The 16,695-nt window shown below is 62.0% G+C and overlaps 1 protein-coding gene across 1 annotated transcript in view; it reads right to left on the bottom strand.

Moving 5' to 3' along the window:
* ANKMY1 (ankyrin repeat and MYND domain containing 1) overlaps positions 1-13,030 on the bottom strand; it is a 37,541-nt gene extending 24,511 nt beyond the window's left edge. The window contains exons 1-5 of the mRNA XM_036025016.1: positions 12,675-13,030; positions 8,573-8,722; positions 5,986-6,184; positions 4,291-4,434; positions 786-1,258 (exon numbers count right to left, since the gene is read on the bottom strand). Of these exons, the coding sequence (XP_035880909.1) occupies positions 786-1,258; positions 4,291-4,434; positions 5,986-6,184; positions 8,573-8,722; positions 12,675-12,892 (1,184 nt within the window). The 5' untranslated portion in view covers positions 12,893-13,030. The remainder of the gene's footprint in view (positions 1-785; positions 1,259-4,290; positions 4,435-5,985; positions 6,185-8,572; positions 8,723-12,674) is intronic.
* Between the last annotated feature and the right edge of the window lie 3,665 nt (positions 13,031-16,695).

Below are 16,695 nucleotides of genomic sequence, written 5' to 3'. Positions count from 1 at the left end.
AGAGTTGCCTACGGCTACGGGCTGAGCGGATGTTTGCATGACAGATGGACTGGTGCATCAGTGGCCAGGGGATGGGGGTGGACATAAAGGCGAATGTGGATGTGGATGGATAGATGGGTGGGTGGGTAGATACGGACGGACACATCAGTAGGCACTTGTGCTCACAAAATACACCTTCTGAAACAGTTCACTGGTATCGGAAGACAAAGCTTAAGAAAAAACTTAAGATATTCTTGAAGATTTTGCTTAAGAAATCTGCTTTCTTTTGGTGCCGCCAGCCACCCCGAGGCATGCGGCGGGGGTGTCTCCGGGGACTGGCAGCGCAGCCCCAGCTTTTCCACCACCTCTGGGGAAGCAGGAGGCCCAGCCGGCCCTCAACCCACTCCTGCCAGGCCCCCCTCTGAGCCCTGGCTCTCTGCCCGGCTCCCTGTGAAGACTCCAGGTAACGACACTTCCATGTGTGTGCGGATGCCGCACAGGGACTGGACCGTCAGGCCGCAGACACGACCCTGCAGGGGTCTGGGGCTCTCGCTCCGACCTCCGCAGGGGAAACACGGACAAGGTCCCCCCAGCAGGGGGCGAGCTCAGCGCCCTGGGCTCAGGAGCCTGTCGGCCCTGCTCCACAGCCGGTCCCCGGCCCTGGCTGCACACTCGCCGCCCAGCAGCCTCCTGACCGTGCCTTCCCCGGAGCAGGCCCCCGCAGCCCTCCGGCACACCCCCCCACCCTGGGGTGCCCCAGCCACCGGCACCGGCTTTCCTTGGGTAAGCACGGCGGCCGGCATTACCTGAACTTGTAAGCCTGCCTCTGCATCCTGACCAGCAGAGGGGTCTCGTTCCGGAGGAGCCAGGGCTCCCCGTCCTCGACGCACGGGGGGACGCTGTGCAGGAAGAGGCTGGCGTCCAGGTCCCGGCGCAGCGTGCGCGTCACGGGCATGTGCGTGTTGTCGGTCGAGTACACGTGCATCTCCGGGGGCAGCGTCAGGCCGTCGTCCAGCAGGAAGCGCTTGTACTCGTAGAAGAAGGGGTCCTGCTGCTCGCACAGGTCCCAGGGCATGGTGCCCTCGTCCGGGAGGCCGACTCGGGCCGCCGCGTCCTCGAGGAAGCCCTCGAACTCCGGGTAGCTGCAGATGGAGAAGCCGCCGGGCACCGAGGTGCACAGCTTGAGCAGGTGCTCGCGGAACCACAGCCCCACGTCCTGGCTGCCGTCGGGGAAGGTCTCGACGCCCGGCCCGAAGCGCTGGTCCGCTCGGTACAGGCCCTGCACAACGAGACCCGCGGGAAGGGGGGCGGCTCTGTGACCGGCTTCCTGGGCCCGGGCACAGGGACCGGGAGCACACGTGTGGCCACGGACATGTCCGTGCAGGGTGTGCTGCGGACCTGGGGTGGACAGGGCGGCCTTTCTGAGCAGGGGCAGGCGTGTCTGGAGGTCCCCGAGCGGGAGGCAGCGGGACGGGGACGGCCCCGGGGGCCCACCTCAGCGGCTGCAGCCGGGGAGCCAGCCCAGGTGCCCGGGTTGTGGGCCGGCACAGGGCGCACCCCACAGGGACATCTCCCTCCCTCCCTGTCCGCCTCCCTTCCCCTCCCTCAACATGAAGGAAAAGAAAAGGAAACCTCTGCAAAGAAAAAGAAAATCTCTAAACGGGGCTGGAGCCGTCAGGGGAAACGAGGGGTGTCTTTCCTCATCGAAACCTTTAAGAAACGCCCTGGACTTGCCACTGGAAGAAACCGCAGCGCAGCACCCCCCGACCGACAGCAGTGAGGACCAGGCAGACGGGCTCCTGACCGCTGTGCCCACGGGGTCCGCAGATGGACAGCCGGTCCCGGGGCTGGAGCTGCCCGAACCCCGGGACCCAGGCACAGAGGCCCACCCAGCCCAGGGCTGGACAGTGTCCCAGCCGCTGCCGGGGACTGAAGAGCCAGAGTTTGTGAAGATACTGAACAACAACAACTATCATCGACACACCCAAGGGTGTTAGGAAATCAACGTGTTATTCTGAAAACTGGGACAGAAGAAAGCCATCAAGGGCGTGTCTGGCCTTCCGTAAATACAGCGACTCGAGCTCACAATGAAGGAGGAATCCAGAATTCCTAAGCGGTCCCTGTCGCCCACCCTCTCGGGAGGGGGCAGCTGCAGACAGTGGCCGCTGACGCCCCGAAACCGTGTCACCGCGGCGGGCGGGAGGAGGCTGCTGACTCCGGAGCTCGCTGGTCGGTTCCGGCGTCACACAAACCGCGTGTCCACATGGGGGTCTGGACAAAGACGCAAAAGCTGGGCCGTGGGGGGATGTCAGTCTTTCCCACAGCGGGGCCAGAAGAGTCGATGTCCATATGTGGGGGCCGAGGGGTGGGGCGGAGAGGGGAGGAGTGGTCTCTGCTTCCCGTGACACACGGACATGAACTCAGAATGAACCGCAGGCCCAAGGGTGAGCACCAGAACTGTAAATTGGAGGAGAATTCAGGCGAGAATCTTAAAACCTAGGGTTAAGCAAAGACTTTTTAGCTAGGGACCGCACACACACCAAAGCAAGACGAGGGAAGAAAAGTGGGTAAGTGGGGCCTTGGCACCATTTTTTAAAAATCCGCCTTCCAAAAGACACTGTGAAGAGAACGGAACGGCGAGCCCCTGTCGGCAGGAAATGGCTGTGAGTCGTGTGGTCGGTGAACGCCGTGCCCACAGCACAGCGTGGGGCGAAAGCCGGGGCTCCGCGGCATGTGAGACTCGGGGCTGATTCTTGTGCTTTTGTTTATTAATCGCCGTACCGTTTTCCCTACGGACAACTGCCCCGCCTCACACACACACACACACACACACACACACACACAGAACTCTGTGACTCCAGTGAGAGCCCAAACACCCGACTTAAAACAACGGCAAAGCGCGGAGACGAGCGCTTCGCCTCGGGAGATGCACAGGCGGCAGCTGAGAGCGCAAAAGGAGGTTGGAACCGTGGGCCATGTGGGTGCTGCAAATGCAAACCACAAGACACCCATGAGAACGGCTAGGGTTTCAAAACTGCCAGTGCCAAGTGTCGGCACAGATGCGGCGCCACACAGCTGGCTGCTACCCGGCCACAGCGCTCCTCCGGCCGACACTAAAGACTCGTGTTGCGTGGAAGAGAAAGCTCCGGGCAGCTGCACTCACAACAACCAAGCGCTGGGAAGAACTCAGGTGTGCAGCGGCTGGTGAGCCGGCGGACGGCGGCCGACATCCGCACGGTGGGATGCAGCTCCTTCACACGCAGACACGGGAAAAACAGGCACGGAGCTCAAAAGAACCCCACCCTACGCCGAAAAGGAACTGAACTGTCGCATGCTGTGGGACTCCACTTGCACGGAGCTACAGGAGAGGGGAGACGCAGTGATGGAGGACAGGCTGGTGGTTGTTGAGGGCCGGGCGTGGGGGCGGGGCTGATGGGGAGCCGCTGGAGGTCTGGGAGCATGTTTACACACACACACACACACGCACACACACACGCAGACGTACAGACACCCGCAGGTGTGCGTACAGATGCGTGTTTAAAGCAGCTTCCCTCGTAACCGCAGGACACTGGGAACGGCCCCCACGTCTGCCCGCTGGGGGGTGGTAAACGGGGTGGCCCCCCCAGAGATAAACCACCGAGCGACCGGAAGGGCGAGGCCCCGACACACACAGCCACACACACGGCCTGAAACACGCTTCGCTCAGCGAGACCCGGGGTGCGATCTTGTGCATGGGTCTCGGCGTTCTGGCCAAGGCCACCTGACAGGCGAGTGGGAGTCAGGCCCGGGCTGGCGGGGGCGGGGAGGCCTGTGACGCCGGCGCGCGGGGCGGTGTCCGGTGGCTGCCCAGCTCTGCGCCGGTCGGGCCCTCGGAGCCGCGCGCCGACACGGTGGATTTCACTGTGAGTTACCCTGGGATGGAGCAAAGTAAGGGGAAATGGGTGTGTACTTGCACAACCAGCCATGGTCTGGGGCGGGGGAGGGGCAAGGTCCAAAACAACGTAGAGAGAACGATCCCGTTTACACACAAGAACGTACACGTTCAGGCGCCTGTGCTGTTCTAGCTCAAGACCTGGACGGCTGGCCATCGTCGCGTCCCCACTCTGGGGACACAGCAGTGGAGAGGCTCCCGGTTCCTTCTTCTCTTCACTCGGACGCTCGTGCACCCCGTTATCGGCACGATTACTTACAGACACGCACACACACAGGGAACGAACCGCCTCAGAACCGAGGTACCTTTTTGTCCGGTGGCCCGGAGCTCCGGCGGCCCCCGCCCCGTGACCGGACGGCCCCCGGGCCCCGCCCACTCACCTGGAAGAGCCGCGCCTTCGTGTACATGGTGCCGTAGCCTTCTCGGTGGCTGAGGTAAAACATGCCGGCGAAGTGGGAGCCGTCCGGCCACGTGTAGGTGCCAAAGCCGTGGCGGTGGTCCCGGTAGAACTGCCCGCGGTAGGACTGTGGACAGAGCGCTCTGAGACGCGGCTCTGAGAAGCCGCCCAGGCCGCCCTCCCGGCCGAGCCCCAGGCCTGGCCAGCTGTGAGCGGGGGGCCCCGGGCTGCCCGGCCTCAGGGTCCCGTTCAAGTCTGGGTGGCCGGCGTGAACAGAGCTTGGTCACCCAGACGGTGCAGAGGGTGGGCCAGCAGGGGTCCGCCCGGTGGCCACGCCCCCTCCTGCCTGGCTGGGGGCCGGTGGGGGGGGAGTTGAGTCAGGAAGGGAAAGGCCCTGACCGTGACGGGGTCGGTGCCCCCCTGGGTCTGGGCAGAGGCCGTGTCCCCTCCCGGGCCCTGGGCTGGCCTCAGCTCCCACCCTGCCAGCCTCCACGCAGGTGCCCAGGCCGCAGGAAGCCCAGGGAGGGGGGCCGCCAGCCTCCTGGCGCTCGTGTGGCCCTGGGGGAGGGCTGTGGGCTCTGGCTAGGCACTCAGGTGTGGCTGTGATTGTAAACTCCTCCACATCGGGCCGTGTCCGGGGCCTGTCCCCCACAGGGGCCCCAGGAGGGAGCACCCAACGTCCAGTCGCCAGACTGGACTGACTGCCATGCCTGTCGGACACTGCCCTCCGCACCGGAAGCGGGCTGGCGGCTCTCGGGCGACTGTCCCCGCCCCGCACCAAGGGGATACTCTGTGGCCTGCTCAGTGTCCCTTCTCTCCCCTCGGGCAGCGGAGCTGACGCCCCAGGGGCTTTTCAGTGGACTGGCCCTCCCCCGCCCACGTGACCAAGCCTGTCCGGCCAGAGGACTCCCACCTGCGGCCCAGGCCTTGGGGAGGGCTTGGCCCTGGGACCCGACCCCAGGCCGGACCAGGGTCCTGCCAGGGCCGTCTCTCCCCTGCAGCAACGTGTGACGCTGCCCTGTGGGCTCGCCCGTGGCAGAACGTCAGTCTGGCCCCCTCCACTGGCCGCCAGGTCCCTGGACCCAGCCACGCTGGGGAAGGCTGCGGGGCCCCAGTGGGGCTTCCAGTGCCAAGAGCCAACAAGCCCCTTTGCGTGTCAGCCGGGCCTAGTTCGGGTCACTTGTCCTGAGAGTCTGGCGGTGCCTGCCGGACACTGGGCAGCAGAAGAGCCCCAGGATGGGGACGGCCGCCGCCCACGCCATTCCGTGTGCACGGCGGCGTGGACGAGTGTCCGTGTCCGGTCGACCAACAGGGAAGGCCTGGGTGCTGCACGCTGTTTTCAGGCACCACTTAACTCGCCGAGGGCGGGCGTCCCGTCCACGCCCAGCACGGGGGCCAGGGCCCCTGCTTCCGTCTGCCCACCCCCCTGGGGTCTCATCTGACCGGCTGCGCCAGCTCAGGGCCCCGCTCTCCTGCCCGGGGCCTGGTCCCGTGGTCTGGCGGCTCCTGGGAGCTCGGGGCGCGTTCTGGGGGTCCTCAGGCAGGGGGGGCATCAGCCCGGCCACCCTCCTGTTGCTGGGCCTCTGCGTTCACACCATGCCCCTCGAGGGAGGGACGAGAAGGGCCCTGGTTGGTCGAGCCCCGGGCGAGGGGGAAGGAAGCATTGGAAGCCGGTTACCTCGCCCGTGGGCCACGAGAACTCTCCAGAGCCCATCTTCACGCCCGGCCCAAACTGCCCTCGGTAGACGCAGCCGTCCGGCCACTCCTGCACACCCTGGGTCGGCTGGACGCAGGTCTCCTGCAGGTCCTGCTGCGTGAGGGCGCCCCTGGGCTCCTCCTCTTCCTCCTCCTCCTCCTCCAGGGCCTGCGGCCTGTGCCTGGGGCAGGGGGTGAGGGGCAGAGGCGGGAGAACTGAGCTGGCCACAGGTCTAGAGAGTGAGAACCCTGCTCCCCCCCCCCACTCCCCCTTCCCAGGAACGCTGGGGCAGAGGCTGCCGATAGCCCCATTCCCCAGAACGGGAAAGTGAGGCAGAGAGAACGCGGTGCCTGCCTGCGGTCACCCAGAACATGGGAGGCCCAGCGAGTCTGTCTGGCCAGGGCACCGGCAAGGGTGGCCTGGCCGCAGGACCAGGCAGAGGACCAATGGCTGCCTCGTGCCCGCTGCGCGCTGGGCGAGCCTGGGGTGGGCCACCAGCCAGTGTGCCCTGCAGGCTCTTCTCGCCTCAGCTGGCAGAGCTGGGCAGACCCGTCTGGAGCGGGCAACGGGCTAAACTAGGGGCAGGGGCTCCGGAGCAAGAGGACGGGAGGGCTGCCTCAGAGCGGCTGCAGCGGACCCGTGGATCCAGGAAGGGGCCGGGGGTGAGTGGGCGCATGGTGGGGACAGAGAGCGTGTGGTGGGTGGGCTTGCGCCTTTCCTGACTCAAATGGGGGTCTGCCCCCCTGCCCCTCGCCCAGCACATACTCCCACTCCCTGCCTCCCTCCCCACTTTGAGGGCATCTCTTCGGGGTGCTCCATCAGGGTGCCTGTCCCCTAGACCTGACCCCGCCCCGCTGTCGGGCTGCTCATGGCACAGGGACACTCAGGCTCGGAACCCCCTCCACCATGTGGCCCTCCAGTGCCGGCCGGGAGCCGCCGGGAGGCCTGAGGCACCCGCCCAGCAGAGAGCGGCTGGGCTGCTCCGTGTGCACAGACCCCTGTTCGCCGCGTCATCACAGGTCTGTAGGGAGAACCCGGGAAGGACAGACACCCACACGCAACCGTGATGAAGCCTGGACGCTCAGACACGCTTTGTTTGGGGCTTTTTGGGTTCGGTTTCCCTGCCAGTCGAGTTGTGCCCTCGCCCCCCAGAATTCACGTGTTGGGGTCCTGCTCCTCCGGAAGCACAGGGTGACTTGATTGGACCCTACTCCGCGGAGACGGCTGTCCCCGTAAATGGAGGAAGTCGGGAAGGGGCAGAGAACAGCCCGGTGAGAGGACGTGTAGGTGGAGGGTGGACGGCTGCCCTCACACCCGGTGCCGGTACCGCCACACTTCCCACTCCCGCAACCGGGACGGCCCTGCCCACGACGCGACCTTCGACCTCAGAACGGAGAACGGCGAGTGGCTGGATAAGGCCCCCGGGCCCTGGTCCTCTGCCCCAGCCCCAGCGCACCGATGTGCCAGCGGTTTCTCATTCTCCGCCTGGCACAGACAGTACTTGGTACTTAAAAAAAAATAATGAGGAAAGATAACTGACAGCGAGACTATGCGAAATAAAAACGCTCACACATTTCCCTAAGAAGAATAAGTGAGCACGACTTAGAGGTCAAGCGAGGAAATCGTTCCTGCAAGCCATCAGCTGGGAGGCCCCCTCCGGGACGCTGGGAATGGGGGGCAAGGCAGGCGGCAGCTCCAGCACTTGGCTCCGCCCCCAGATGGGTTCCCCACTCCCTCGTGACTCTGCTCCAGAGACCGTTCAATGGGGACGGCGTTGGGCTGCTCCGGCTGCTGTCCCGAGCAGTGGGGGTGGGGCTCGGACACAGGTGGGCGTGGCTCCCAGCGGCAGGGGCTGGAAGTCCAAGGCCAGGGAGCCTGAAGACCCGGTTCTCAGTGAGGGTCGGCTTCCACCGAGTCCTCACGAGGAGGGGAGGGACGCTGCTGGTCAGTCTCTTCCTCTTGTCATGAGGGTGGTGGTGCCACCATGGGGTCCCACCTTCCAGGCTCATCTGACCTAATTACCCCCCAAAGCCCCCGTTCCTGACGCCATCACAGCGGGGGTTAGGACTTCAACACGGCCACTCCGGGGCCGGGGAACAGTGCGGTCCACACCAGGGACAGACAGACCCAGTGGGGCGACGGGGTGATTTCCTGAGACGTCAGGGTGGCCGGAGACGGGAGGGCAGGACCCAGCCCGAGGCAGACCTGCCACACGCCAGCCCTCAGGACCGCATCCTGGAAGAAGCCGGGACGACCTGGGACCACGAGATGTCCAGCCAGTGTCGTCCCTAAGGGTGGGAGGTGACGGCGGGGGCAGAGCGGGCGGGCTTGAAGGAGGAGCAAAGGTCAGGCTCTGGCGCCCAGTCACCCGCTACGGCGGTCATTTCCCTGACTGTCGACACACCGTCAGGTTTTCTGTCTCCAGAGACGAGTGTTTGAGGGATGGAACAACGTTCAGTGATGTTGCAGTCCCGCCCCGAGGCCGGATCCCAGCGAAGCCTGGCCCCCAGGCTCAGAGGCTGACCGGCCTGTGCGGGGGGGGGGGGGGGGGGGGGGGGTGTCCCCACACCTTTTGGTGAAGAGCGCAGAGCTCTCCAGGGTTCCGGGGTCCTCAGAGGCAGGAGGCTCACTGCCCCTCCCCTCCTGCTGGTCACTGCTTGGGACTTCGTAAAGTAAGTCCGAGGAGTAACCCCCTTCCATGTCTCTCGTCTTTGAACCTGGAAGCAAAGCCCGAGACCCAAATTAGCTCTGGGGGCTTCTGGCAGGGGCCCACTGACCGCCCACAGCCCCACGGGCCTCAGAGAAACGGCCCCCTCCCCAGCTGGACCGGGCCCAAGGCCGCAGCCCCCCACACCCTGTTAGAACCGCCCGGAAAACTTACCCAGAGCTCCCAGGGTGTTCCTGTCCCTTCGTGGGGCGGGAACCTCAGGAAGAGCCCTAAGGACACTCTCCCACGACCACAACTTAGAACCTTGGAGCCTTGTCGCTAGCTTCCCGAGTTGGGGGCACAGTCAGAGGGCTCCCCCTTACCCCAGGTGGCCTCGGGAGCCCACCCGCGAGGGCTGCGGGACCAGCTGTGAAGGCATGGCCTCCACCCAACCCCTAACTCATGCTAACTCACAGCCTGTCACGCACGTGGGGTCCCAAATCTCCTCTGTGCTCCCCCCAGGGGACGTGGGACCCAGGCACAGGCCCCCAGGGCGCCTCTGAGGAGCTCGGAGAGCCCCCACCTCGACTCACCGGGACTCGCCGATTCCGCTCAGGGATCCCGACTTCACCCCCGACGTGGGGTCTCACCGAGGCTCGGAGAGCTCGCAGCGATGGCCCCGAGTCCGCCAGCAGCGCAGCGCCGCCGGCTAGTCTCCACTGGGCCAGGCGCCGGAGCCCAAGAGCTTCGGGTTTCCCTGGCGACCGACCGGGCCCACGTGCGGCTCTCCGCCTCGGCCAATCCCGCGCCAGGCTTCGGCCGGACACGCCCACAGGCACGCCCCGCTGTGCGAGGACACGCCCCCGGACGTCCTGGGACCGCTGCAGGACCTGCCCCTTGGGCCCTGCCAGGATTCCTGGCCCTGTGTCCCCCATTCACCCTCCCCCGGCAGTGCCCCCCGACCCCGGCGCCCCCGCACGTCCGCGAGTGCTGCTGGCTTATCTGAGCCCGGCCGTCGGCTTACCCGGCAGGTCAGTTTTCACCCCCACCCACCCACCCACCGAGTTCAACGTCCCGCAAGAGGACGGCGGTCAGCCGTCTTAGGGGCCAAGGGCTCCCCGGGGCACGTAGCGCGAAAGGCTCCCAGTGCCTCGGTGCGGAGAGCCCCGAGGACACTGAGGCTCACCTAAGGGGCGAGTTAACTTGCCCACCGTCCCAGTAAAGCCAGCGTTTGATAAAACTCGGCCCGACCCTCAAATAAATGTTTGCAGAGGGCGGTCTGGTCGGGGACCGGGATGAGGCTGGAGTCCGGGGTCCCTGCGACCACCTTGTAGAGTTTAGAATTGTCTTGCCAATCTTACCAAATTGTCAGGCTTGCCAGACATGTCTTTAAGCGTCCTTTGCATTGGTTGATGTATTCCTGAAGCTGCTGCAACAAAGTGTTACAAACTGGAGTAATTCTCTCCTCTGGGAGTTATTCTCTCCTCTGTATGTGGGCCTGCCAATCTCCTTCTCCTTGTAAGGACACCAGGCACTTGGTTTGATCCAGCGTGGCGTCGTTACGTCTACTAAGACCCTGTTTTCCTATAAGGCAATGAACAGCGGGACAGCTACTGCAGGCCAGCTAAGCCACCTACGTTCACGATACTTTCAGGTGCGAGAAGAGGTTCCCGGCACAACCTTGAGCTGAGCTGGCAGAGGGTGACAGGGTGATTTTTCTCCGGGTGCCTTAGGATGGGGTTTGAGGCAGAAGCTTTCTGCCATTTCCAAGGCCGTGGGGATAATAGCACTGTGATCAGGTCTCTGTTCTTGTGGTATTTTCAGTTCTTGAACGGACGTAGGGATTGTAATGACAAATAGTCATGTCATACTCTGATTTTCCCTCTCCCCCTACTTTTGCTACCCAGATATTTTAGGCAGAAACTTGCCATAAAATAAAAGATTCCTTTCTTTTCTACTGAATTTCCGGGGTTTTTTGTTTGTTTGTTTGTTTTGAGATTTGCCTGGTAGGCAGCGAGCAGTAGGACTCCCCCTACTGGTTGGGGTCGGTAGCACCATGATTGCTGATGAAGCGATCGTGGGAGAACAGCTTTGCTGATTGGCTGGAGGTAACGCGGGCCCCTTCTGGAGCTGGGGGACGGAAAATCTATTTCAGTGGCTTCTGTGAACTTGGGAAAATGGGAATTTCATCCCAGGAATGTCGAGTCTGTCCTTAGGACGGAAGAGGGAAGTGGATTCTTCTGGGGGGGCCTCTGTTGGTGCTGCCCGGACCTGCAGCCGCTGAAGACCTCGCTGCAGACCCACATTTGAGACGTTAGCTCACAGGGGAGCCCCTGGTTGCAGAACAGATCTGACCGTCAGCAACGCTCGGGGGCTGCAGCGGGAATAAAGAGAACCCAGGTCACCCAGGGGGACTGTACGGGCTCATTTTGTCAGATTTATCCAGTACTAGGTCTGTGTGTATGGTGGGGGTTGGGGGGGAGCAGTCTGGAGTGGGGTGTAATCTCTGGAAGAATGGATTGCAAATCCTAAGTGAACAATGGAGAGAAAGCAGAAAAAGTTTTTTGCTACTATTAAAATAAAATGGAAGTTGCAACTAAATAAATATACACAAGGCTGCAAGACAGTTACTTTTCACTGAAACCATTCCCTGAAATACGCTGGCTCTGAGAAAAAACATCTATTTAGAGGCTTTCTCAATAAATCTTATTGAAACTTTTGTGCAGAGGCAACTGTGTGGACATTAAATAATATTAAATTTTTAATATTTATATTACTGTAACTTTTTAAAGTTACAGTGACGTCCCCCAAATTAATAACTAAGAAAAAAACAAACAACGAAAATACTGGTCTGGAAAGAAACGATGAAAAGTTGATGGTAAATAGCTTTATTTGTATGAACCATGTTTTACAATAAAAAATAAAATGCAGACATTACAAGGGATAATTAGGAAACAAAGAACCCATGAGGAATAAGCACCAAGCTGTACTCAAAGGCACCTCATCCGACAGGGCAGTTACGTAGGGTGTGGTTACTAAGAACGCACAAAGCCGCCCTGACTGGTGTGGCTCCCTGGGACTGAAGAGTCGCCTGTTCGATTCCGGGTCTGGGCACATGCCTGGGTTGTGGGCTTGGTCCCGGGTTGGGAGGCACATGATCGATGTTTCTCTCCCTCTCGCCCTCTCTCTAAAAATAAACTTGAAAAAGGAACACACCAAACTAGGCGGTTCACCAAGGAGACAGCTGGACAGGAGGACACTGATGGGGTCCAGGTGAGAATCTGTGGCCCGGCCCTCCGCTCCGCTGCACCAGCGACATTCCACCCTTGTCATATCAGGGCGCGTGCATGCACGCGCGCGCGCACACACACACACACACACAACTAAACTTCTGCAGCAGCACACCAAAATATTTTTGCCCATCTGACAAAAAAAAAATAGGTATTTGAATTCATTCATACCGTGTTATGGTTGTGTTGGCTGTTGTCATTTTTTTAAACTTGGCAATCTAAGGGGGGAAAGTTCAGTGCTCCTCACCAAATGGCTAGGGATTGCATGTTTTAAATAAGATTTCTCGCGGCTCGCCAGTGTGCCTGCTGCAGCACGCTGCTTAAAAATCGCTGCTCTTCACGGCAGCCACAGCTTGAGGCGCCGCCCCGCCTTCAGCCCTGCTGGAGGGCTCGTGGCCCGCCCGCTGGACACACTCCAGCGCAGCTGTCCCCGTCTTTGAAGCTTCCCGGGGTCGCAGGGACCTACACCTGCAGCTCTAGAAGCCCCGCCTCACAGGGGTGCTGCCAGTCCGCGCACCAGTATCCAATCAGAGAAGGGGCCCGCAGGCCCTGACCAATGAGGAGGTGGCCAGGGCCTTGTGGGCGGGCGCGGTGGTGCACAGCCAAGATGCTGCTCGCGGGAGGCTCCGGGCCGCCGGACTGGCTGCCCAAAATAGACCCCCGCGCCAGGCGCCGGAGCGCGGGTCATGGACTCCGGACGAACTAGTCGCCTCGGGAGTCCCGGGGCCGCATCGCCGCCGTTTGTGCTCGTCGCCCCTTCGCTCTTCCTCGGGAACGCGCGCGCCGTGGTCCAGTCCGAGCTGCTGGCGCGCGCGGGCGTCACGCTGTGCATCAACGTCTCGCGCCAGCAGCCCGGGCCGCGCGCGCCCGGCGTGGCCGAGCTGCGCGTGCCCGTGTTCGACGACCCGGCCGAGGACCTGCTGGCGCACCTGGAGCCCACCTGCGCCGCCATGAATGCCGCGGTGCGCGCCGGCGGCGCCTGCCTCGTCTACTGCAAGAACGGCCGCAGCCGCTCGGTGGCCGTCTGCACCGCCTACCTCATGCGGTACCGCGGCCTCAGCCTGGAGCGGGCCTTCCAGGTGGGCGGGCCTTCCGGTGGGGCGGGGCCGTTCGCTGGAGCCAGTCTTCCTGGAGGGGCGGGGCTCCGGGCAGGCGCGCGGCGCACTGGTGGTGGGCACTTGCGATCCTGGTAGCGAGCGCTGCGCATCCTTGAACCTAATCCCCTTGTTTGCAGACGGTGAAGAGCGCCCGCCCCGTGGCCGAGCCCAACCCGGGCTTTTGGCGTCAGCTCCAGGAGTACGAGGAGGCCCTGCGGTCCGGGTCCCGCCTGCCCCAGGGGCCCTCCGGACAGTGAGCCCTAGTTGCTCAGTCCAACCACCAAGCTGGGGCTCCGAGTTTCCAAGGGAGAGCTAGTCCATGCACACCCCTTATTAGACAGGGCTTGGCAAGGAAGATCAAAACCACTTGGACTTAAAGCGGAAAGGCATTTCTTACAGGGACATCAAGACCGGGAGCCAAGGTCAGGAAACGGGGAAGTTCCAGGGGTCACAGAGACCTGCCACCCTGGTGCTGGCTCCTGGCCACCGGGATGTGGGCAACTCTGGGATGTGGCCACCAGGATGTGGGCGCCTGGGGCTGCTGGCAAATTCGTGTCTGCCACCTACTCAAGCCATAGTGGCTTTTCCTCAGCTTCACAGTGGTCCCCTCTGAGGTCCAGAACCCGACGCAGGATCTGGCCCGCAAGGGCCATGATTTCCAGACTTGTAGCTGCTGCGACATGCAGGTGAGCGTGCAAGGTTGTGACAGACTGTCAAGCATGCCCACCTCCTACCTTCCTTACGGCCTGGTTTCGGCTGCAGCATCGAGCCCATGTTTGCTCTCCCGCAGCCACCTTCCTACCTGCAGAGCGCCCGCCACCTGTGCATCCGAGCCCGTGCACTCCTCTCCTGGGCACACGCCTCCCCCAGACGTCCTGTGGCCTGAAGATGACACTAGAAAATGTATCGCCACCAACACTTCTTTAAAAAAGATTTTATTTATTTATTGTGTGGGGGGAGGAGGAATAAAGTGGAGAGAAGCATCCATCAGTTGCCTCTTGCATGCCCCCAGCCAGGGACCTGGCCCGCAACCCTAGCATGTGCCCTGACCAGTCAGTTTACAGACAGCACCCAACCCACTGAGCCTCACCAACCAGGGCACCACCACCCCTTCTAAATAAGATAGTGGGGAAAAGAAAAGGAAAAAATGGCTACTACATGTCTTCAACTGATTACCATTGGTGCCAATTAAATGCCAACAGGAATCCCAATTTGGGGCGTGGCTAAGGAGGAAACTATTCACTGTGAACAGCTCCATTGCAACACAGCACAGTTTTAAAACAGTGACTGTGAGGTCGCCCTGGGGCCCCTCTGCTCTGCTCCTCGAAGCTTTGCCGCTCTGCTGGTCTGCTTTGTGCTGTGCTGCGCTCCCGCAAGACACCTTTAATGTTTCCGCACAGCCAGGAAAAATCTCCAGTATCAGGAGGAAAGAGAAAGTGCATTCAGAGCCCCAGGAGAGCTGGCTTACAGGGGCAGGAGTTCCTGCCTATGGTACTTCCACATGCAAATTTGATTGGCCCAAAAGGCACTTGTCCGGATTGGTCAGCATAGAACCACTCCAGTTGGTAGGAGCTGTGCATCTGATTGGATGGGAAAGCGTCAGTCTTACTGACTAACACAGGATTTCAGGAGCTCCCTTATAAGGGCTGCTCAGAGGGCACAGACAGTGCAGGTGGGTAGTTCAGTGCACCAGAGGAGACTTATCCACAAAGTGCACTTTGCAAGAGAGGCCCTTGTAGAAATGGCTGCTGGGCTCTGGGTTTTTGGGTGTTGGTTTTGAACCCAGTTAGCCACCAGGAGCTGTTCTTAGTGGGCATCTTCTTTCTCAGGGTTTAAATGTGAATTCCAGACACTATACGTAGTTCCTGGTCAATATGCAAACATATATATAACGAGATAAAAGAATAAAATAACTGTAATTGGTGTTTATCATTTCCCTTTCCACGAGTCATTTCACCTCCTCTCCACCCTTGGCCAGCTCCTCCTTGCTGGTGTGGGTCTTCCCTGCTGGGATGAGCCTTCACCCTGCAAGGCCCTACGTAGCCCCTGCCTGCGTTTGGGCCATGCCCTCCGTGTCCTCCCCCACCTGACCTGGGAGGCGTCAGGAGAGTGGCCCAAGCTCCAGCGTGCCACTGCAATCCCCATGGACAGGCAACAGAACCCCACTGTCCCTGGGAGCCAGGGCCAGTCCCTCCATCCAGCAGAGCAGCCCTGACTTGCCTGATGCCTCAGGTACGAGGTGGTGACTCAGCCTCCCATCCAGGGGAACAGGGTGTGTCCCCAGGTGTATGCATCCTACGTGGGAACGGAGACATCTGCCCCAGCAGAGCCCAGAGCCGTGGGAACCGGAAGCTCACACTTCGCGAGTGGAGCACGAGTGGTCGTGAAAGGGCCCCCCCTCCCCAGTCCTCAAGCTTCTGCACCTGGGACAGAAACTATGTCGTGCATTGGTCCCTGGCTCAGGTCATACACCACACCCAGCCCTGCTTGGGGTCACCAGGCCACAGCCCCCACCCCCCACCCGAGAGCCGCAGCCCCAGTCCTGACCGGACTTCTACCACCTTAACAGGAGGTTTGCTGGCTGCCACACACTCCCGAGCCCCTCACAGCTCATCACCATTCTCAACCCCATGGGGGTCTACTGCCACCTTCCCCACTTGGCAAGTGCCCCACTGGCTCCATCTGCAACCTCGAGAGCTGAGTGATTCACCCAGCCGGGAGGTTGGGAGCAAGGACCAGAGCCCAGGCAGTTGCCCTGCTCACGGCACTTGTGATGGCATGCCCCCTGACCTGCTGACCTGGCCCTGGGTGACCAGGGTACAAAGATGACAGAGCCCAGGCCAGGTGGCAGGAACCACAGTCGGATGATTCTCAGAACAGAGACGGTAGAATAAGAAGCTGGCCTGGGTGTGGAGCTCGGAGAGGCTGGTCAGCTGGAAGGGCCATCAAAAACGCTGCCCTCGCACCTCAGGGCCCTGCCATCTAGGCAGGCGCTGGGCCACCGAGGGCAGGAAGGACTGACCAGACCCCAGGCCTCTTCCTGCTGAGCCCCTGGCTCAGGACGGACCCCTCCGCCAGGTGGCAGCGGGAATGCTGGGCTCCCGGTGCGTTTGGGGTGTGGGCCCCAAGAGGGAGGCTGTGTCCCCCCGCTGAGACGGCACATGGGGACCTGCCTTGGGAACGTGCCTTGTGTCCATGCACACACATCCTCCCTCGTTGCTGTCCTTCCGTCCCCCGGAGGAAGGGCAGGCCTGATCGCGTGGTTACCACAGGGACACTGAGTCCAGGAAACTCAGTGCTGCCTCAGGGGTGACGCTGAGGTCACGTGCAGGGCCTTAGTCCAGCCCTACACCTTGCTGCTGGGCAATCTCGCCAGCGGAGGGGAGGCGTGCAGGGCTCCCGGGCGCTCCCAGGGCACAGCCACTTCCCCGCAAGGCCCCTGGTTCTTACAGTCGCTGGTCACAACGTCCTGGTGGTCCCTCTCATGCTGCTGCCTCGAGGTCCGCCTGACAGTCTCTCAGGGGGCATCTTGCCTGGTCTGCTGCTGGCCCCGCAGCCCAGGGCCCCCGCACAGCGCCAGGGGCATGGGACGGGGGCAGGCAGGCAGGTTCCCTTACTGGCCCAGCAATCACCTCCTAAACCGTCCCACCTCCCAGGC

This window comes from Phyllostomus discolor, chromosome 4, assembly GCF_004126475.2.
Source record: "Phyllostomus discolor isolate MPI-MPIP mPhyDis1 chromosome 4, mPhyDis1.pri.v3, whole genome shotgun sequence".
Taxonomy (NCBI): Eukaryota; Metazoa; Chordata; class Mammalia; order Chiroptera; family Phyllostomidae; genus Phyllostomus; species Phyllostomus discolor.
This window is presented reverse-complemented; position numbering and strand designations above follow the sequence as displayed.